Consider the following 23,768-nt stretch of genomic DNA (forward strand, 5'->3'; position numbering starts at 1 on the left):
CCCATCAGAACCCTTATTCAAGCACATCTGGATATCGTCTGCCTCTTCCTCAGCCCTCTCTCTTCTTTCCTAGTGTAACTGAGATACTATTTTCCCTAGACATCACCCAGTACTTCCTTACTTCACTCTTCCAAAGACACCCCAGTTCTCACTCACCAGGGTAGGAAAGGTCTCTAGTATCAATCCCAGACCAATGTCCACCACGGTCTTCAGCATCTTCTCTTTCATTCCAATCTACTTGCATTCTAGGTATCCTCAATGTCCTCCTCCCTCTGTGCATTTATCCAATATGTATTCATTGAGTACTTTCTCTGCCTCAAACCTCCCATGGAAACCCTTTTCCTCAGTCGTACTAGGAAAATCTACCTAGTTTTAGATCTAATCTTTTAGATCTAATCTACCCTTTAGATCATACTACCCTTTAGATCTAATCTTCTTTCTCCAGCCTCATGTACCCCCAAAACACATGGCTGTTCTGACTCTTCCCTCACTACTACCCCTATTCACCATGCAGTCAGTCCTTGCTAAGCCCTAGATCATCCAAGAATTAGCTGTGTAATCTAGGAGGGCCACTTACCAGCTCTAGGTCTCATTGTTCTCATTCTGATAATTAGAGATTACCAAATCTAATATTCCATCTGGCTTCACCGTTCTAAGATTCCGTGCTTATGCCTTTATCCAGCTGTGAAAATCTTCTTTACAAAATCACTCATGACCTCTTGGTTGCCAATCCAAATGACCAAAAGTCTAATTTCAGGCCGGCTGATTCTGATTAGTTCTGTGACATTGGACCATTCCAATTTAACTTCCGTTTTCCCATCTATAAAATGAAGTGATTGGACTGAATGGCTTTTAAAACTTGATTCCATGAGAACACAGACACAGAGAAGAGAGAGAGCCCTCTTGGAGAGTGGACAGGGAAGAACTCATAGAGAAAAATGACATTTGTAGATATTCCAAAGAAAGGCACAGAAAGAGTACTAAGGTGTCCTCAAGGGTGTCCTTCCAGTAAGGGACTATAATAATGGGTCTAGACAATGATCAGCATCCACTATTTAAAATCTCTAGAAATGGAAGATTCAAACTGACCACACTGGAACCCACTAATCAATCTGAACATAACACCAACAACAAAATGAGATAAGCTATAACCACCTAATGACATGCACTAGGAAATACACACCCCCTCTGATAACGTAATCTTGCCAAAAAGTCAACCCAAGTGTCAACTATACTCAAATTTTTAGAAGTTAAATGAATTAAGTGATCAAATTTGATTAAAAATGTCAACCCTGAATCTGATCAAGCCTCTAGATCTGTAAGTACCATCTTAGTGAACATACAGGAGATGGACTGGGAATCTGTTTAAAAGATACCTCATCAAAACCAGTTACATACCATACTGTGGCTAACTGAACATAATAAAAAAATAAAAATAAACATAAATAAAAGACACCTCAGATACAGAATCAGCAAAATCCAGAATCTGGGAAGCTACGGCTTTACTTCTAGTGTGGTCCATCACACACAGCACTCAGGATCACTGGGGAGCACGTAGAAATTTTAAATGCAGAGTCTCAGGCCCTACTTTAGATCTCCTGAATCCCAATCTGCATTTTAATAATCCTGAAGTGATTTGTATGCCCAGTTGACCTGAATCCCAATCTGCATTTTAATAATCCTGAAGTGATTTGTATGCCCAGTTGACCCATTTCTTTCAATAAATGTTAAACTATAAGGGAAAAAGAACAAGGAATTTATAGATCAAAAGAAACCTAAGAGGGGCACCTGGGTGGCTCAGTGAAGTGTCTGCTTTCGGCTCAGATCATCATCTCAGGGTCCTGGGATCAAGTCCAGCATGGGGCTCCTCGCCCAGCAGGGAGTTTGCTTCTCTGTCTCCCTCTGCTGCTCCCCCTGCTTATGCTCTCTCTAGCTCCCTCGCTCACTGTCTCTCTCTCAAATAAATAATTTTTTTTATTTCAAAAAAAGAAACCTAAGAAACATATCAAACACATCCGTAGACCTTTCAAACAAACCAATTATTTTTAACAGTGAGATTATCAAGGAAATTTGAACAATTACTGGGTATTTATTGATATTAAGGAATTGTTACCTTTTAAGAGTGATAATATTGGGTAATTCTTTTTTTAAAGACTTGTCATCTAAAGATACATACAGAAGTATTTGTAGATGAAATGAGAGAATATCAGGAACTTTTTGTTAATAAAGATTTTGGGGGCGCCTGGGTGGCTCAGTGGGTTAAACCTCTGCCTTCAGCTCCGGTCATGATCTTCCGTACTGGAATCGAGGTCTGCATCAGGCTCTCTGCTCAGCGGAGAGCCTGCTTCCCCCTGCTCCGCGCCCCCCTTCTCTGCTTGCCTCTCTGCCTACTTATGATTTCTCTCTCTGTGTGTCAAATAAATAAAATCTTTTGAAAAAATAAATAAAGATTTTATTTATTTATTTGAGAGAGGGCGTGCACAAGCAGAGGGGGAGGGGAAGAGGGACTAGCCGACTTCCTGCTGAGCAGGGAGCCCCATGCAGGGACTTGATCCAGGACCCTGGGATCATGACCTGACCAGGAGGCAGCCACTTAACCAACTGAACCACCCAGACACTCCCTATAAAATAATTCAGTATGGACATGGGGAAACAAACTGAGATACAGCTAAAACTAGATTTAACTGTGAGTTGCTGATTGCTTAAGCTGAGATGTGGGATACATGGGATTTATTGTTCTAATTTCGTATGTACTCAGAAATACCCATAATAAAAATTCAAAAAAAAAAAAAAAAAAGGAAAGAAAGAAAGAAGAAAGAATCATCAAAGATGGGGCAGACAAATCTAGATAAAGCAGTGCAGGGAACCCAAGAAAGAAAATGTCAAGCCGAAGGGGGAACAAATGCCCCAGAGCCTTTGAGGCCTGGGTTACACCTCCGATCTGGCCCGGGAGGGGTCATTCCAAAGAGCAGACAGACACAGTCCCAACCGCAAGAGGATGAAACAAAACAATCTGCGTTCTAAACCAGAGAAAATCAACGTAATCCGTGGCCCCGTGAATCGAGGTTAGAAGAAGGGAGAATTTCCTAGTTGCTAAAAACTGAAACAGGTCATCAAGTAAATTATGGGATCTCCTTCTCAGAGGACCTTCAGAAATAGGGCCGACGGGGCTGGAAAGGAGGCGGCCTCGCTCAGCGGGGAGGAGGTTCAGATCCGCCGCCTTTTTCAGGTCACCGAGGCCGGCAGGCACTGGGGCGCGGAAAAGCCTGCAGCCGGAGCAGAGAAGCATCAACGCCTCCCGCATTTCCTACGCTCTCGCGGGTCCTGGTTGTGCCCAGAGTAACGGGAATTTTAGGGATCCAAGAGCTGAAGGCCAGAGGAGAGGAGAGGGCCGGTGGGGGTGGGGGGAGGGGAAGGAGGTATGTATTCCCAGTGCTTTGCATTTGCACGGAAAGGCGCTCCGGTTCCCTAACCCAGTCTCTGCTTGCTTACTCACTAGCCTTCCGCCAGACGAACCAACCGTCCCCAGCTCACAAAAAAAAACTAAAACTAAGGGCACTGTGTTGCAAGGGGGGCCGTGGTGGACGTGGCGGACAGCTGCGGGCAGGCGCATCGTGGCCTGGGAGGAGACGGGCGCGGGCCGCTCCCGGCCGGTGCTCTGGCAGATTCCTGAACGCCTTCCAAGGGCGCAGGGGCCGAGCTGGACCCGGAGCGCCCCGCCCCGCGCCAGCAGCGCAGCCTCGGACCCTGGCGGCCGGTCGTCCCAGTGTGACTGCGAGCACGACTTCGGGCATGTGCGCGCTCGCCGCCGGGGACAGGAGTTCTCTGTTTGGGCCGCACAACAGGCTATAAAAACCTGGGTTCAGCGCAGCCTCAGCTTGGAAGGGGGCCTGCTAGCCCAGTCCTAGGTTAGGGACGGCTAATAGTGCGCTCGGGACCGTCCGCTCTCCTTGCACTCTCCCCTGGAGCCCCCTCCCCCACCCCACCTCCAGCCGGAGCAGGGGGAGGGGGCCGGATGACGTCATGGAACTAGGTGGAGGATTTAGCTCAGAAACCCACCCGGGAGCAGCCCTGGGGCCGATGTTCTATTTAAGCAGACGGTGTAAGACGCTAGGCTCCACTTTCCCAAGTGCAGCATGGCAGCTTTCCACCTAACCAAGATCTAAGCAGGGTTGGGGTTCTGAAAGAAATCAGTGTAACGTCTAGGCCAAGGACCCTGGAGAATGGGCCTGCAGGGATGGGCTGGCCAGGCTTTCAAAACCATGGCTGGGGCAAAGAGGCCATTACAATTCTTCCAGCAAGGTCTCAGGTAGTGGGACCGCTTTGAGTCTGAACTATGCCTCGTGGCACAGCTAATATTATTATTAACTATAAAAACAATGCAAACAGTTATGGAGTGCTACTGCTTTCCAGAGACCAATCAAACAGTAGAAGTCATTCCAACACCCCACCCCCATTTTACAGATGCTAAACTAAAGTTCCAAGAGGTTAAGGAGCTCTGAGGCAGGATTTAAACCCTTATCTCTTTGTCTTCGGGCCCAAGCACCCTCTTTCTGAGACTGCATTGTCTCTCGGTTTTCAAGTAGGTACATTGCAAAAGTGATGGCATCTAGTGTCCGAGAGTCTCCAGGCTCTCACATCTCTTCTGTTTCTCCCAGTCTGCCTATGGCACAAGACATAATGGGAGAAGGGGACAATCCGTCAGAAAGCAAAGGAAGACTGTTTGCTCTTCAAGAGAGAGGTTAACAGCTGACGGAGTTAATAGCTAACATTCCTAGCTAGTTATGAGTGGAGAGGGAGGGGACAGGGTACACTTACAATGGCAGCAGGGAAGAAAGGTAACTTTGTGGATTACAGTGTGCCAAGAGCTGTGCTGTGCTAGTGGTATACTTTTTTTTTCAACAAAGTTGGCAACAAGGCAAGATCTAATACTATTATTCAACATTGATGTGCCAGGCACTGCTCTAAGTACTCTGCAAGACTGAGTAGTGGTGGGAAGATTTCAATTATTCAGACAACAGCTGGAGTTTAATTTTGCTATAAGTCTAGCATCAGCAAAAGTTCCGAATTGCCTCATTGACTCTTTCATCTCCAGAGTAAGACCTGGCGTCTGCCTGCCTGGGTTTGCGTCCTTGCTCTGTCAGCTTGTAGAGGGGCAAGTTCTGTAGATTCGAGCAGGCACCTTACCCCCGTGAGACCCTGGCAGCAGTGGTGCCATGAAGATCCCAAGAGAGAGAGCCGGGGAAGGACCAGCACATTGCCCGAAGAAGCTCTTGCCAAGCAAGAGCCTCTCGTTCTGTTATTATTGTTACCTTTAGAAGCGGAAGGGGCATTTTGACCCACAGTAAATAAATTGAGATGCTGTGGAAGTAACAAAACCCAGAGCGAAAGTGACCGTTTTGTCTCAGAGGTGATAAGGGTAAAGGACCGCTGTGCTTGACGCAGAGTTGAGCCAAGCTAATTTCAGAGAGTTTGGAAAAACGTCTGACCCACTGGGATTCTAGCCTAAATCCTTAAATAAGAATTTCCGTATAAAGGATAGGAAGGATGGAAGATACTCTGAAATAAATTGTTAACAATTGATTAGTTCCATTGGGAAGAAAAAGGAAAAGTTATGAAAACCATCCCGACAGCGGTGAGGAGCTCTGGGTCAGGCCCATGCATTCAGGAGACCATACATGTTCGTGCAAAAGCAGGGTATGACCATGCAAGCGAGTGTAAATGCACAAGCGCAACACAGACCTGATGCTAGATGGCAAACAGAGTGTGAGACAATGAAGCGAAAGAGAACACAGGAAGAATAGCTCATTAGGACTCTGATCTCCAAAAGAATGATCCGTTCCAGAGAGAGTAACCTTAACCAAAAAAAAAAAAAAAAAAAAAAAAAGGAAGAACAGATGCTGAAGGTGGGTACCAGACCCCAGGGTAGATCAGTAGAGAATTAACTGGCCTTGGAAAACACACCCATTAGAATCCAAGTTGCTGGACAAGCCTACAGATGTCTTTCCTGGACCGCTTTGACAAATCTAGAAAACAAAGTGGGATTCAGCCAATGAGAGACAAATGGATAAATGCCCCAGTTTTCAAAAAATTAGAAAAGGAGACATCCTAATCCCTGGCAGGTTTCTGAAGTAAATTATTAACCAAGTATTTGCCCTTTGCACACAGATAATAGTGATATTACTCTGAGTTCTCTTATTTCTTTTCCGACAGAAAGGGTAGGGTAGTCATTTAGAAAAATGCCGTTTGGTCACAGCACAATCTTGTGTTTTAAAGGAGAGAACACAGGATTGAGGTCTGGAGACGTGGAAACTAGTCTGGTTCCACCATTAGTAAGTTGAGTGACCACAGGCAAGTTTCTAAACCCTTCTGGGCCTCGTTTATGAAAGTTGGGGCAGGTTCTTTTAAGGCACTCTCATTTTTAATTTCCATGATTCCACACTGTAATGAAAAGGAGACTGAGTGACAGTTCAATCCAGAGGATACACCCTCCCCACCCCACGAGGGCTGGGTATTGTACAGCGTCTGCTTTGTTAGACTGATCAAGGAGAGGGCTCGGTCCCTGTTTTTGCCCTTCATATACGTGCATTAATGATTTAGTCCACAAATGATAGCACAGCTATGGCGAGGGGTCATAGAATGAAGGAACTAGATGGAGGAGGAGACTTGGGCTAGAAACCAGATGAAACTGATTGACATAAATGTAAAGCCCTATGTCTACATTATTAAAAAAAAAATACCCACACAAGTTCACAATAGGGAAGAGCAGGCTGAGAAGGACATAATGGGCAGAAGGTTCGGGTGTCTGTGATGACCACCCATTCAAGCTGAAGCGATCCAGCTGTCATCTAGCTGCTAACAAAAGAGCTGGTGCCACTGTGCTCATATTTAACAATAAAGATAATGGTAACGGGGGACATGTGTTGTATACTTCCATGGGCTTGCCACGTTATCTCATTTCTGGAGGAATGACAGTATGAGAGAATCCCAGCCCCAGGATGTGCTCCTGCCTTGGCCACCTATGCCATCAGATTCCGGGGCAGCGCTGGAGAACTTAAGAGAATGGGAGACTAACCAACAGTAGTCTTTGCAGAACAGGGCAGCCAGACAAGGAAATCTGAAAATCAGGTCCCACAGGAGCAAATGAGAGAGCTGACCATGTTCAACCCAGAGGAGGCACAACCAAAATGGCAGTGAGAGAGGGAGGAGAGATGAAGGGGCCGTTAGGACTTAGGCTCTGACTGCCTGCCATCAAGTCTGTGTACTTCCATGTGTAGGTTGTGTGATTTGGGGAAAATTGTTTAACCAATCGTGTGTCTCAGTTTCCCCATTACGAAGAGGAGATAGTCACAGTAACTGACTTCCAAGATTATTAGGAAGGTACTGAATGAGCTGTGTCCAAAATCTTACCAGGCAGGTGGCAGTGCTTAATACTTGTGAACAGTGATAGTGACGATGGTCATCATGTTGCCGGTGGGCTGTCCCCATGGAGGAGGAAGGAGGGTCATCCTGTCTGGCTTCAGAAAGGAAACGAGGACCAATAGGTAGAAGCAGGAAGAAAGAGGATCTGGTTCAACATAAAGAGACAAGCTTTCAAATAATCAGAACTTCCCAGTGAAGAAATGAGTTTCCAGTCATAAGAGAAACTCACTCCATTCTATTTTGTAGTCGGGGGACAAGCCATGGGGATGATAAGGTACCATAAACGAAGAGCTTTGAAGAAATCAGGAGCTGAGCAAATCTGAATGGCAACAAGCCCTTCCTTCCTGTTCCTCCTCTGTTGAGAAATCTCTGGACGTTTGGGTTTGTAGGTAACCCCGAAGACGGTAGATTTTTGTTGCATGCTTTTCATTTTTCCTGCCTCTCAAGAACCATCATAAAGACCTTGGGCTTTACAGTTAAAGTCCCTAACTTTGAGTTCTTTCTCTTTTATGTGTCAGCTGTACAACGCTGAGTAACTTAACTCCCCCCTCTGGGTGGGTTGTTCCCTTGTGTAAATGAAGAAAACTACCTACAGTTGTGCAGAACCATGATCAGAACTAATTCATTTCTTGCTGCATTGGTAAAGAGTATGCCAAAAGTAGGCATATTTGAGACAGGCACATTCAGGCCTTCTGGCCTTTTGTTACCTGACCGAGGATGCGGGTGGTTGAGAGAGGATAAGGAAACTGCAAGGTCAGCAGGCATAAGGGCCAAAATTGCACTTAAAATGCAGATACGAGAGACAGGCAAATTCTGAAAGCCTTCCAAATCTTTTTTGTCATTGAAGTATGCTTGACACACAATATTACATTCATTTTAGGGGCACAATATCATGATTTAGCAACTATATAGCTTATGCTGGGCTCACCCCAAGTGTAGCTCCCATCTGTCACCGTATAACGCTATGACAATACCTTTGACTCCGTTCCCTGTGCTGTATCTGAAAGCCTTCCAAGTCTTCCCGTGTTGTCCTTATCACAGGAGGGATAGGATAAGAGGGGGTAAAGTGAAACTTATTTGTCCTTTGTTCAGAATCTACTATGTGTTAGGTTCAGGGCTCAGCGTCCCACCATATCTTCACATGGGTTAGTCAGGAACAGAATTGACGATAATGAGGTTGGATCAGAGAACATGTTTGCAGTTTTCTCGAGAACGATCCCTGAGCCCTTGTAGATCTGTAGAGGATCTCTGAAGCCTTGTACTTCGATCCTCAAAGCTGAGCAGGATTGTATCTCCCCAACCTATTGCAGGGGCCAAGGCATTAGGCCTCGGTCACTTTGCCCCAGGTTGAGCATCTAACAGAGGCAGGCAGCTGGCCGAGGGCCCATCACACACCCTTCACGAGAACTCCTGCCACACACACATATAGCGTCTTGGGTTGGGATACACTGAGAACACTAACCAATGATCTTTTCTCTCTGCCCCTCAGTGTGACGGGGTTGGGGTGGACCTGAGCAACATCTTTCTTGAAGGCATTGCCATTCTCAACATTCCCAGCATGTATGGGGGCACCAATCTCTGGGGAGAAACCAAGAAGAACCGGGCTGTGATCCGGGAAAGCAGAAAAGTTGTCACTGACCCCAAGGAACTGAAATTCTGCGTGCAAGGTAAGCAAGGCATGGGGAAAATTGCTCTGGGTTGGCGCCCTAGTGAGAGGGGGACATTCAGATGGGTGTGTTAGCAAACTGTATCAGGGCCTACAGCAGGCTCTAGAACATCCTACAACCCAACAAGGACCCATTGCTCTGGGAATATGCCATTTCATCATCCCTTTTGTTGCAATGTTTACCGTCCGACTGAGAGGAGAAAATTAACAATAAGGAAGCCCTAAGTGACAATCAGCAGTCAGACTGAACTCTGAGGTCAGGAGTCAAGCGCTGCTCTCAAGGTCACCAGTGCCCTTCCATAACTAAATCCAGCAGTCACTTCTCACACTTGATCTTCCTCCTCTCAGCAGCGGTGTTTGATCCAGTCCCTGTTCCTGCAGATACTAGGATTCCACAGGTTCCTGTTTTCCTGCTCCTGCACTGGTTACCCCTTTCTAGTCTCTTTCACTGATTCCCCATCTCTATCATCTTTTAGTGCTGGAGGCAAGGGCCTCAATTCTCTTTTCTGTCTGTCCTCACTCTTGATGACCTCATCCAGGCGTGAGACTTTATTTAAAAACCACGTGAGCGTTAGTGACTCAGCATGCCCAAAACCGAACTCCTGATGTCCCTCCCACAGACCTTCCCCACCCATAGCCTTCTCCATTTCGGTTGATGTTAACTCCAGCCTGCCCGTTGCTCAAGCCAAAACACTTGGCACCATCCTTGACTCCTTTTTATCTCACACCTCCCATCCCACCCATCAGAAAATCTGCTAGCTCTACTTTTAAAAAACATCCAGGATCCAGTCACTTCTCACCCCTGCATTTCTGCCACCTTGATCTGAGCCACCTTCTTCTGTTCCTTGGATTCCTACAAATCGTCCTAACTGGTTTCCTTGCTTCTATTCCTGCCCTGTAGAGTCTGTCCTTAGCACTGCATCGGAGAACCCCTGCGAAAATACGTCAGATTATGCTACTCTGGCTCAAAATCCTACAGTGGGTGGGTTGGAGTAAAAGCCAAAGATCCGTATGTGGCCCAGAGTGCCCTAGATGGTCTGGCCTCAGGTTACCTTAGTGACTTCATCTTCTGTTACTCCCCCCTCATCCCGCCTCTGTTACCATGTCTCCTCTAACACAGCAGGTTGCTTCTAGGAACTGACTACTTTCTGACTGGAACAACTGGGAAGTATGCCTTAGAGGCCATCAGCTGAACCTTCCCCTCTCAATCCACACGTTCACCCCTACACCTTACCAAGCCACTTCCATCAATGAACCAAATGGGAAGTCAATCAGAGTACCTGTGCAGCTCTGATTTCTCCATGGTTTGGGTGAATGGCCCCCACTGATCCTCAGGGGTTCGTAACAGACTGGTGAGCTGAGGGAGGAAAGCCATGTATGAGTATGAGGGTATTGGCAAAGATACCACGTCAAGAGGCAAGAGACTGGGTTTGGGTCCAAGTATAGGCTCTAACCTATTTTTGACATCTCAGTTTTCTTTGTTGTAAAACCAGGATCTCGTGTAAACTTTTGATAGCTGAATGAATGGGGTTGAGCCAGATCATTGGTTCTTACACCAGTCCTGCTTATTGAAAATGAAGATTCCTAGGCCCTACCCCAGATCAACCTAATAATCACTGGGTTGGTTCCTAAATTTGTAATGAGATCCCCAGACAACTCTGATAGGCTGCCAGGTCTGAGAACCACTAACACAGAAAAAGTATGTGTGGATCTGGATCTCTGTTCTTTGATGTCCCTGGTTGACAAGTACTAAGACTGGATGTGATCCTTTGTCTCCACAGAAGGAGACAAAGCTTGGCTGACCACCAAAGGGAGGGGTTACTTGCTTATTTCAGACCCATCTGTTGGACAGTCAGATCGTTCTATTCCAAGTCAAGGTCATTAAGGGGGTCATCTCCACACCTCCGGCCTTTAAGAGAGGACTCAGGAATTTTTATTTCTCTGTTGCCCTTTTAAGTCCCCTTTGTTTCACACAGTAAAGTTTTCAATTTGTGTAAATTATTGAACTGATTAATGTGTTCCTCCTTCCTTCCTTGGCAAGGGAAGTCGTGGTTGCTAGCAGAGGGTGGGGGAAGCATTGGAGGTTATAGAAACTTTGTACAAATTTTCCCACCCTGGTGCTCCTACCCCAACCTCCACCCTGACATTCAGTTCCAGCAGAACAGGATCAGGGTAGATTCCTTCCCCTACCCCTGCCCAGCGTATGGGAAAGCTCTTGCTAAAGATGTTCTGGTTAGGACTCAAGGACTTATCTTCTCCTTACATATCGGCCCATGTATCTTCCTCTTCCAGCAAGAGTAATGTGTCTGCTGATCACTCCTACCCATCATCTACAGGAACTCTCTTCCCCAAATCCCCCTTTCCCACCCCCAGAATGTGCTTTCGGAGCTAAAAACGAAGCTACTTCCTGTTCTTTAGATGAGGACATGAGCTGATCAGAGCAGAGGCCCAAGAGGGGCCTGGCTTCTGGGCTTTACAGAGACAGCAGCATTGAGTTTTCTTCTGAAAGGGCCATGATCTCATTTAAGTTGAGATGTTAATGGGGGAAAGCTAAAGAGACAACCTATTTTAGTAGAAGAGGTTGGCCTGGGAGTCAGGAGACCTGGGTTCCAGTGATGCTCTCTTTCTTGCTAGTGTGTGATGTTGGGCAAGTCTTTCACCCTGCTGGGTTTCAGTTTTCATTATCTGTAAAATATGCAAGTGTGACAATCACACAGGCTTCTATAGATCATAGCTTCCTTGCAGATCTACAAAATTAAGGCATGGCCAGTTTTCCGTCTAGGTGGGCTCCTTGAGCTAAATCATATCACACGCTCCCTCTGTCTTTCAGTGTGTTTTGTTTCACAGTTTTTAGGCCAGCTGCTGAGAAGGCAGGAATCTCTTCTCAACAGGCTCTTCATGTGCTGGGATTCTTTACTCCTTGGCGGTTTCATTAGGATTAGAGGTGAGGAAGAAGTCAGGAGGGAATAGTGGGAGGGAAGTGATTTCGCTCAGGCAGTTTAAGAGGAAATGACACTAGAAGGGGTTACTGTCAAGCCTCCTCATCACAGATCAGTCTTTCTACTTAGAAAAGCAATCTAAGAAATTTGGTCGTTCAAAATGAACATGGAGTGAGTTCTATACAAACACTGCCTAGTTAGAATGCAAGAGTGCTGGGAAAAGCACCACACTTGCAACTGAATGACTTGGATTTACATTTAGGCTTTACACCTTCCAGATTTATAAACTCGACTTCCTGAGAGTCTCAGCTTCCTCAACTGTAAAATGGGCATAATAATATCTAACTTATGAAGATGATGGATGTGTAAGTGCCTGGAACATAGCATAAGCTCAAACTTTAAAAAAAAAAAATATTTCCTCTCACCTTTTATCCTAGTTTATTCTGGAGCATACCAGTTGGATTTCTGATTTTGAAGTTCTTAACTTTAGCATTGCCATCTACCTGAACTAATAATAGAAGGGAGCAGAACTCCTGCAGAAGTCCAGCCCCTGCCTTTGTCCTAGCACATTAAACTTACACCATCAATTGTCCCGACATGTCCTTTCCTAAACCTTTCGTGTTCCAAGCATGGAGGCTGGGGTTTAGTCATCTTTGTATTCCCAGTGCCTGATAGGTAATTAGTCAAAACAAGGTTGTTGGATAACGAGCAGGGCATGGGCATTGGTTCTTGTTTTTTTGTTTTGTTTTGTTTTTTTTTAATGATACTAGTAAGAATAGCAATGGATAGTCTCTTATATTTGCATTTCATTTTGGCTTACAAATAATTTTGCCTCTGTTAGTTTCATGTGACCTAACCAGAAACCCAGGAGCAAGGTTATACCCACTCCTTTCCACATCCCTACTTCATAGCTGAGGAAAAACAGAGGCCCAGAGAAGGGGGCCCTCTTACACAATTTACATCCAGTGGTAGCATCAGAACCAAGTCCATGATTCCTAGCTAGCCCCTAGTGTCTAGTGTCCAACCAGAAAATTAATTTGAAAATCCTACTGCATGTATTGCACAAGCCAGACTCTCAGAAAACAGGAAATGTTTATATACCAAGCTAAGGAAAGGCTCCAAATAGACATGCAGAAGTTCTACTCCTCCTTTAAGGTCTAGGTCAAGGGCTTTCTCCTTTCTGGAGCCTCTGGTGGCACCTCTGGGAGTGAATCCAGCCCTTGTCTTACTAGAGCACTTGACTTTGCTGTCTTGACAGTACATTGATTACGGGTTGGTCCTGTTGCATGGGTGTGTGTATCCTTGTCACTTCTTTCTTCAGCTAGGACCTGGAAAATGGGAAGCATGGGGTCCTCATCTGTGTATCCCCCTCAAAGCTTAACATCCTTCCCACCTGGCTCATGTTGTCTACAGAAATGTTTTTTGGAGGGAATGAGAAGGGGAGAGAATCTTGCCTTTGGTCTTCCAGCACAGTGGGCAGTAGATTCTGGAGCTGGGCAGGAACAGGCATTCAGTGGAAAATCTTGAAAGAAAAAAAAAATGTATTTTAAAGAGTTATATGTGAGTGTTTATGAGGCTGAGATTTTCAACCTCGTGATACCATTAGATTCGACTGATAAGTAAAACATGCCAGCTATCTGCAAATAAGTAATTCAAATCTATCTTGAGGACTTAGAATCAATATAGGATAAGGGGCGAAACACTGAGCCAGAAGCTGAAAGACCCAGGCCTTCCCACCACCAGCCATGTGACGTTGGTTAAGTCATGAAACCTTCCCAAGCCTCCATTTCAACCCGTAGGAAATGGAAACAATTATGGTCTCTCTCACTGAGCATTGTTTTGATGGTTTGGTTTTTTTTTAAGATTTTATTTATTTATTTGACAGAGAGAGATCACAAGTAGGCAGAGAGGCAGGCAGAGAGAGAGAGAGGAGGAAGCAGGCTCCCCGCTGAGCAGAGAGCCCGATGCGGGACTCGATCCCAGGACCCTGAGATCATGACCTGAGCCGAAGGCAGCGGCTTAACCCACTGAGCCACCCAGGCGCCCTGTTTTGATGGTTAAATGAGATCATCCATGTAGGGCATTTAGTAGAGTGGGTGGAACATGGGGACTGTTTAATCAATAGTAATCTGAATTATTATTAAGTGATAAATGGAGAGTGATAGTGTATGATAAGAAAGGGGCCAGATTTTTTTTTTTTTTTTTTTAGATTTTATTTTTTTTTAGAGAGAGAGAACACAAATGGGAGAGAGGAGCAGAGAGAGAGAGGGAGAAGTAGTCTTCCTGCTGAGCAGGGAGCCCGATGTGGCGCTCCATCCCAGGATTCTGGCATCATGATCTGAGCGGAAGGCAGAGGCTTTAACCCACTGAGCCACCCAGGTGCCCCAAAAGGGGCTGGATTTAGTGTTTCGTTCTTTTAAGCTCTACTTCAGAAATTTGGTCTAGATTATTTTTAAATTACCTGTGGCTCTGAAAACCTGTATCTCTAGGGTTATTTTTTGGCACTCTGCTTAAGTTGGTTTGGCTATTGCTTCCAATTGGGAGTTACCCCTAAGCTGAGTTTCCAATGAAACAAGATAAAGGGTAAGGATGCCAAGTGTTGAATCCACGTGAAGCACCAAGGGCATGACACAAAGCCAAACCAGTCCCTGCAAGGCTGGGGAGTGAAGCCCTGAGAAGTTCTGCCATCGTCTCTCCCTAGCCCCACCCGAGGTGTAAATGCAGGGACTTCCTACACTTTTTCTCACATTCTTCACGGAACCCCATATCTGTCACAATCCAGCCTTCAGCCTTAAAACAACAATAGCCTTGAGACTGTGTCATCCACACCTAAGCCCTTCTGTCTGTCTGCTATTAAAGCAACTCTTTTCTCAGTGATTTCTTAGTCAATCCCAATTGAACTGTCAACAGGATGTCCTATATGAGGTTCTAAGCAGAAAGGACAAAATCTCCCCAGACTTTCATTGGTAATAATTTTTTAATACCTGGAAAATGAAGACAGGAAGAGAGACCATGAGGGAGCCATCAGGGAGCATGGGAACCAGGCTTCAATAAATTAATCCAACAGATAGGCATACAATTAGGATCTGTGATAAGCAGCAAAGAAGGAGCCCCCAGCGAGGCCAGCCAGCCAGTGTGGGGCTCATAGAATGCCTAGACTCACACTCCAACCCACCAACCAGGCATCACACAGGTACCCTGCTAGCAAACAGAGTCCTATATCAGCCCCAGTGCAGATGTCTTGCTTGGGAAGGGGATAACTTGCCTCTTCAGCTGACTCCACTACTTCAAGGGCACACGTGGTTCTGTCTGTCTCTGTACTGTGCCCATGTGGATTTTCACAGATTGTATGGACCATACTCTAGATGTCAAAGCAAGAGAATGGGCTGCCATCCAGTCATCTCAGGCTCACATTCCCGGCTGAGAAGTTGGAGCTCAGACGAGCCAAAAAATAATTGTGAGCTTGTGAGTTCCTTCTTTCTCAGGGCTTTCTTTCCACTTCCATGAAACCATAACAGAAGGTGGCCCATTGGGTTGAGGAGCTGTCCAGAGTTGTAGGTTCCCAATTTTCCCATTTGGTGGGGAGCTGGCCAGAAAGCCAGTCATAATGAACAGTAGTCAGCTATTTACTGCTCATGGGAGTTGAGAGAAAGTTGAAATTTACATCAAGTATGCGTTCCACAGAGTTCTCTCCTGGCCAATGTCTCTCCTGGGGCCTGAGGAGGAGGAAGGCAAGGGATCCCTAAAGAGCCTGGGGGTACTTGGGTGTGCACTGGGACTGCCCTCAGTTCTGGGGAGGAACCATGGCAACATACACGTTGTTCCTCTTAACCATTGCGGGCCTGCAGAGAGACAGTGTGTTGCCTTTCACAAAAAATCACAGCATTGACTTTCAGTCCTTTGGGTGCCCACATTAGAATCATCATGTCCCAAAAGAGGGGACAGCCTCTTTATACAGCCTACCCCCTCTCCGTCCCTGCTCCTTACCTTGTTAATGGCATCACCTATGGCCCACACTAGAGACCCAGAGTCATACTTTTTCCTTTACATCTGGCTTGTGGAAGTCTCCCACAATTATTTCCTTACCTTGGGACCCCCACCCAGCTATGGGCTCCTCAGCTCCAGATGTCATCGTTCTTTCTATATCCTTGTGTCCGGCACAGTCCCTGAGACCTGGAAAGGGCTAATATTTATATTGGCTGACCAAAATCACCCAAGGTCAGGGGCACCTGGCACGGTGAGTTAGGAAGCTGTGTTTGAGTTATCTCCCAGCAAAGTGGAATTTGTAAGTATAATGTTGGGGCACAACATCCCAGGGCCCCCTGTGCCAGCATCGGCCTCTACCAGAGGCCAGGAGGTCCACTTCCCAATCCACACTCTTCCCTCTCCAAAGCCATATCTGTTCCCAGCTGACCCTACATTAGGTGTGGCTCTAGGAGCACCGGTCAGAGGTTAGGTTAGATCTACAGGTTAGGCCAGGTAGGAATTTTGCATCTTCCAAATCAAGGCCAAATCTGGTTCTCAGAAGTCTGTTTCCATAGATACTATGACTTTTCCTACGTAGCACTGAAATCCCAGAATCACAAGTCTCTTAGAAATTCAGAGATCACTCTGTCCTCTAGATAAGGAAAGTGAGAGCAAGGTGAAGTGACTTGCCCTTGGCCCGACCTGGACTGAAGGGCAGGTTTCTTGGCTCACATGGGCCAGTTCTTGGTACCCGAGAGCAAGCATTGGCCAAATTTTCCTGTAAAGGGTCACAGAGTAACTACTAAAATAATTAGGCTTTGTGGGCCGTACAGTCTCTGATGCAGCTACCTCACTCCATCCACTTAGTGTGAAAGCACCCATAGATAATATACAAATGAATGGGCTCAGCTGTGTTGCAACACAACTTTGTTGACACAAACAAACAGCAGGCTGGATTTGGCCCTCGAGCTGTGGTTTGCCCATTTCTGCTCCAGACCACATGCGGTCCACAACCAACAAGGGCATCCCCTGACTATGTCAGCAATGCAGATCCTTGAGTCCTCAGGCAGGCCTGGTGAAGCCGGATCTACATTTTCACGAGACCCCCCCAGGGGGATCCTATGTGTGCTGGAGTTTGAGAAGCAGGAAACTGGTGAGCCTGGTCACTCCCCCTAAGAATGCCAAGAAGAAACTTCATAGATTAGAAAAATGAGACCCAGGGAGATTTGTGGACCTGCCCGTGGTCATACAAATTGGTGGGTATGGGACTAGAGCCCAAGTCCTAGTATTTCAACATAGAATTCTTTCTGCACATGCCAGAGTACCCGCCCCAGTCTCCTCCTTTCTGGCTGGCCCTGATCCAACTAAGTTCACCGGAAATTCAAGTAAAGTAGTCCCTCATCCTTCCTTGGCTGACTTCTGAATCTAGAGGGCTCTGACTCCAGCTGTGTCTCCTCCTCTTCCCCCAGCTCATCCCTGACCAAGACCTGGGAGGGGCTGGCAAGCTAGAATTGTGCCGCTGGAGGCGGCCCAGCATTGGCAGGGGCAGACTTGCTCACCCAGCTTCAGGCTGGAGTTAAACTTCAACTTAATTCCTGCCTTAAGAAGTTCGCTGCTCAAAATAGAAACCAGAGCTAATGAGCCCTTCATTTTTCACATGCAGAAGAAACTTCTGGGGTAGCTCTTTGGCAGGTCTAAACCTGTTAGATTTCTCCCCCTTGGCTTGCCCTCCCTTGGCCCACGCACCAGTCCCTATTTCTCTGTAGCAGCTTCTTAGTCATTCGATATCAGACGTCTGCTAAGACTCAATCCACAGCAAAATCCAGGCAGGCCACTCCACTCCACGTGGCCTGGACACTGGTGTTCTTCCTCTGCTCCTAATTTGCGTAAGAAGTGTTTCATGTTCTTAACTAATCAATTAATACATATTGGGCTGTTTTTTACTGAGCACTTGCTTATGGGCCAAGCCTGTTGCATATTTAACTACCAATATTCCTTGACTTACAATGGGGTTACTTCCTAGTAACACCATGAAAATACAGTAAGTTGAAAGTGTATTTACTATGCTTAACCTACCGAATATTGTAGCTTAGCATAACCTACCTTAAATGCGTGCAGAACACATATGTTACCATACAATTGGGGGAAAATCCTCTAACACAAAGCCTATTTTACAATAAAGTGTTAAATAGCTCATGTAATATAGTGAATCCTGTGCTGAAACTGAAAAACCAGAATGGCTGTCTGCCTAGCAGTCATCTGCCCCTTGATCACATGGCTGACTGGGAGCTGTGCTGTGCTGTCCCTGCCCAGCAGCATGACACAGTATGGTACCGTGTATCTCTGACCTGGGAAAAGACCAAAATTCAAAATGTGAAGTATGGCTTCTACTGAGTATATTACTTTTGCATCACCATAAAGTCAAACAATTGTTAAGTTGGAAATGTTCTGCATTTAATCCACTTTATGGCTGAGGACTCTGAGGTTAATAGGGTCCCGTGGCCCACAGGACGGGACAGAGCATGGATTCAAACCTGCCTTCAAGGACCTGTAGGGCTCCAGGTGCTGTGGAGGACACAAGCAAGAGTATGGGGGCTCCAGGAGCTCACAGTCTACCTATAGGAAATACATGGAGAGCAGTTCTGTTAATGCCGGTACCATAGATGAGCACCACAGAGTGGCAGAAGCAGAGTATCGTTAAGAGTGTGGGGAGCAAGACAAGGAGGGCTTTCCTTAAGAACTTGATCCCTGGCTGCCAGTACTATGCCCTGCACCCAGGAGGTGACCAGGAAGTATTTGATGTCTGAATGAATGAATGAATGAGTGAGCGAGATACAGAATATGTATGTGCTGACAAGTGAAGCTGGCAAGGATTTGAAAAGACAGTGAGTGAGAGAAGGGGAGCATAGGTTAGAGCACCAGCATGCAGAGCTGACGGAAAGAAAGGCTGGAAAGGTAGAGATCTATGAGTCATGCGCCATGGGCTTTGTCCATGATCCTCTAATAATAGGAAGAGAGGAAAAGGTGAAGGTGTTCAAGCCCAGAGCAATAAGATGGGAGACGAGTGTGCGGTTTGGGTTAGAGGACAGGGAAAGGGAAGGGCAGCAGGCGACAATGGAGAACAAAAGCCAGCAGGCAGTGGAGGGCAGAGGAAAGGGGACGCTGCCCAGTGGGTGGTTCTGCCCTCCCCCACAAACCACCCAACAGCATCCCAGCTTCTACCCACATGCTCCGCCCTCCTGTCTGCCCCCACACCCACCGCAAGGCTCCCTTGTTCGAAGAGCGAAGAGCGGACGCCTTACACCGGAACCTGGGTCTTTTCCGCCTCCAGTGTGCCGCCTGCACCCTCCTCTTCCCATTTTCAGGCCACTTCGTCCAATACCGGTTACGCATCTCCTTGAATTTAGCACTAGATGCTAGAAATACTTTATACTCATCATCTCATTTTAATCCCCTGCAGCACCCTTGAGAAACACTTTATAATTAGAAAAACGAGGCTCAGGGAGGTTAATTGACCTGTCCGAGGCCACACTAATTGGTAGATCTGGGACTAGGGCCAAGTCCTGGTATTGCAAACATGGCGTTCCCTCCATGTGCACCGCAGTACCGTGCCCCCCCCCCCCCCATCTCTGGCCAATCCTGACCCAACAGCCGAAACCGTCCCTCCTGATCGCAACTCTCTACTTTTGCCTTTCTGGGGCAGGTGGGTGGTGTGCACATCTCTCCGAGCTGTGATTAGCTTGGTGGGTGTAGATGTCTGCAATGTACCTTATTATATGTGTCATGCCTGAGAATCAGGTTTGAGTTGAGCTGGAAAATCTCACCACTAATTGATTTATTCTATTATATACACCGTACCTGGAACCAAAGCTTCTCAAGCTCAGTGAGCAAAATAAAGCCAGCTAATATACCGGCAAAATACCAACAATAGCATTTCACGTTCTAGCCGAGAAAGTCAGCATTCCATTTAATAAGATCATGTAGCCAAGAAGTGTTCCCTGAGAGGAACCCAGGAGAGGCTCAGCCCCTCCATGCTCATTTCCTGGCCATTGGACATCCTATCACTCCTAGGTATTTTGTCTCTGCCTTGAGTTTTTTATTCCTAGTTTATTTTTGGAGTCAGACAAGCCTTGGTTTGAATTCCAGCTATCCCACCTGCCAGCTTTGTGCCATTAGGCAGAACTCCTCAAGCCCTCTGAGCCTCAAGAATTTTGGGGGGTTTTTGTTTGTTTGTTTTCTTTTGTTTGTTTTTTAATGTCAAGATAATAGTTTCCACCTAACAGAGTTGTCATGAGGGCTAAAAGCAATAACCTTTGTAAAGCTTTAGGCCTGGCCCAGAGTCTGTGCTCGCTATTTGTCATTCTCTTCATTTCTTCACTGGGACCATGCGGTCAAGATTCCCCGTATCTCCACTGCCTCCCAGGCCTTCTAAGACATTCTCACTCTTGGTTTTTCTTGGAGGAATAATGATGATGTCAGGCCCTCACTTCAGAGCCATTTCCAGGAGGCCATTTCTTCCTGAGAAATTTCCTGCCACACGACTTCCCCAGCACACTGCATCTCTCCTCCTCAAACACCCGACCCTTGGGCATAGAGGGGATTAGAAGCCCCCCTTCCACAAAAGACAGAGCTTTCATCAGAGCCCTGCCCAACCCAGGAAGAGAAAGTCACACAGAATGGAGGCCCCACTCTTTCCTCCCCACCTCACCAAACAGCAGGCTTTCGGGAGCCAACAACAATGGCTGTGAGGAACCCACCCTTGCTCTTTCTCTTGCCTCAGTGTAGGGTTGCATAGAATGTTCTGTCTTCTGCACAGTGTAAGGAATGGTAGGGGTTGCTGCCACTCTTCACTTGACCCAGACAGTCAGGCAATCCAGTCTCTACTTCTGTAGGAGCAACTCAAACAGACTCGAAGGTTAGACTGCCCCCACCCAAGTCAGGGAGAATGGAGGCCTTGAGGAAGAACATGACTTGCCCGAGGTTACTCAACTGGACAGCCAGAGCAGAGACAAAAATCCCAGCTCCAAACCTTCTAGATCAACACATTCCCTTTCCCTCCAACCCTACAGCCTCTCCTCTTCAGAATGCAGAGGTTCTGGGCTGTTTCTCCTTCCTACCTGTTGTCATCTGGGATTTTCAAGAGGCAGAGACCACTCAATACCCTCTCTTATGGGGCTTTACAGACCCTGGGGAGTAGAAGAAACCTGCAAGCCAGTATGATCACAGCAGGGCACAAAGGAAACGTCCCTAAAAGGAGGTGCCTAGCTAGACCAGGGTGTCAAAACCATGCCTGAAATATCTCCAGATCCTCCTCGACTCTCGTTGCTCAGCCCAGGAACAATGGATCACCGTGGAATTGTATCTCTCTCTCTCTCTCTCTCTCTCTCTCTCTCTCTCTCTCACACACACACACACTCACACACACATGTATGCAGGAATTCAGGGAAAGGAAAAGAACTAAAGGAACCCTTTTCCAAATAAAATGCTGACCCTCCATCCTGCTTCAGATTTAAAGAAGTAGGAATAGGGATGCTACATTTGCCAGGAAGGGCAGTCATCCTAAAAGCTCAAGGTCACAGTATCTGGCCATCCTGCTATGCCTGCTTTTCTTCTCAGCATTTTATTCTTCCCTGATCTTCTCCTCCCTCTTTTCCTACCCACCCCTCCCCCACCATCCCTCTCCTCTTTTCCCTCTTTTTTTCCCCTCCTGCACCACCTGTTCTGGGTCATACTAATGACCACCTGCAGAGGGCCGCTCACTTACCGTGTCGCAAAGACAGGATATTCTGGAGATCCCCCTTCCCAAGGAACATAAAATCACAATAACTTCTACTAGTCCTACTAGGCTTTCTGGGCAGGGCTCCTGATTGGTTCACTTCTAAACCATAAGCCTGCCAGTGAGTTATTATATCTCCATTTGCCAGATAATAGGGGGTGGGGGAGGATGCACCTGAATGGCTCAGTCAGTTGGGCATCTGACTCTTGACTCAGCTCAGGGTCATGGATTCAAGCCCCATGCTGTGCATGTTGCCCAACTTCAAAAATAATAATAATAATAATAATAATAAGACTCGGGGAAGCAAAGTGACTTCTCTCAAGGTGATAAGACTACTGTGTGCCAAGCAGTAGTAGTTGATGTAAGTCTGTCCAGGGCCTATGCTCTGGGTCCCACAGTTTATCTTAGGAGCACATTCTTCACACTGGGTTTGCAGAACGCCAAGGAACAAGGCCTCCTTCCTGCTTGGTTTGCCAGCAAAGGTCTCTCTGCCTCTATCCTGTGTCTGAGCTTGGATCCCTAGGAAAAGCATTGGTCCTGGGTTATTCTTCTGGGTAGCTGTGGTTGGGATACCCCAGAGGCCAGCTGGGAACGCACCTGGTGAAAATCCTGTTTGTCAGTTACAGCCTTCCTTACTCACCCTTTTGTGCCCAAGGAAAGCCCAGAGCCCCTCCCCTCCAGAAAATCAAGAAAGAATCTTGTGGGATTCTCCATCTCCCCATACCCAGACTATTTTGGGGATGCCAGGCTTCTGAACTGGCTTTGAAGCTCTTTAGCCTGGAGCATTCTTTCATCTGTGCAGACCAGACCCAGTGGGGAGCCAAGGCGGTCTGCTCAGTGCCTGGCTTTGTGGGGCTCTGGATGCCTGAGCCACCGAGGGAACGTGGCCCATCTCCATGGAAATTTGGACCCAGGAGAAGGAGCCCAAGGTGACAGCTGCCACAGCCTTGGCAGGCCGAGTCTGAGAGAAGCCTGCCAGCTGCCACTCACCTATCTGGACCATGGGGACTGAACCTGGCCCCACCACAAGGCAGAGCTCCACTTGCATCCTTTCCTTCTGAGGATCGTAAGAAGGCCTACCAACCCCCTACTCCCCTCCAGTGTAGGTCAGCTTCTCCCTAGAAGAGGGATAAGGAACATTTCTAATAGCTGTTTATAGAACACCTTCACATTCTTTAACTCTTTTGTCCTCAAAGTAACTTATGAAGTAGGTTTTATTATTGTGCCTGTTATGGGGCAGGGACCTGAGGGGAGTTTTGTCATCTCCAAAATTCATATGTTGAAGCCCTTATCCTCTACCTCAGAATGTGACTGTGTTCAGAGATAGGGTCTTTGAAGAAGTGATCAAGATGGAATGAGACAGTGAGGGTGGGTCCTAATCTAATCTTACTAGTCTCCTTTTTTTTTTTTTTTAAAGATTTTATTTATTTTATTTGACAGAGATCACAAGTAGGCAGAGAGGCAGGCAGAGAGAGAGGAGGAAGCAGGCTCCCCGCTGAGCAGAGAGCCCGATGCAGGACTCGATCCCAGGACCCTGAGACCATGACCCGAGCCGAAGGCAGCGGCTTAACCCACTGGGCCACCCAGGCGCCCCCTAGTCTCCTTTTAAGAAGAGATTTGGACACACACAGAGAAATGCCAGGGACACACAGCCTCCGAGGAAAGGCCATGTGAACAGGTGGCCAGGGGGTGGCCATATGCAGACCAAGGAGAGAGGCCTCAGGAGAGACTGAACCTGACAACACCTTGGTCTTAGCTGTCCAGCCAGTGCAACTGTGAGAAAATAAATTTGTGCTGTTTCAGCCCCCCCCCCCCCCAGCCTCATGGGATTTTGTTACGGCAGGCTTAGCCAACTGACAGACTCAGAAAAGATGCAAAACCTGCCCTATATGGACACAAGCTGTTGGCCCTAAACTCCAGACCTTGTACAGAGTTTCTCAGAAGCTGCCGTGAGCGCTATGACTCCTTATTTGTCTACCAGAGGCCATTTATCAAGTAG

General features: G+C 46.9%; 1 protein-coding gene across 4 annotated transcripts in view; it reads left to right on the top strand.

Moving 5' to 3' along the window:
• The window catches only part of DGKG (diacylglycerol kinase gamma), a 210,199-nt gene that overhangs the window by 152,941 nt on the left and 33,490 nt on the right, over window positions 1-23,768 (top strand). For all 4 annotated transcript variants that reach the window (XR_009402469.1, XM_059391334.1, XM_059391333.1 and 1 more), the window contains one exon: window positions 8,912-9,089. Coding sequence is in view for 3 of the 4 variants with exons in the window: in XM_059391334.1 (XP_059247317.1) it covers window positions 8,912-9,089 (178 nt within the window). In the remaining variant the exon portion in view is untranslated. The remainder of the gene's footprint in view (window positions 1-8,911; window positions 9,090-23,768) is intronic.

The sequence above is a fragment of the Mustela nigripes genome, chromosome 2 (assembly GCF_022355385.1).
Source record: "Mustela nigripes isolate SB6536 chromosome 2, MUSNIG.SB6536, whole genome shotgun sequence".
In the NCBI taxonomy this organism is placed as follows: Eukaryota; Metazoa; Chordata; class Mammalia; order Carnivora; family Mustelidae; genus Mustela; species Mustela nigripes.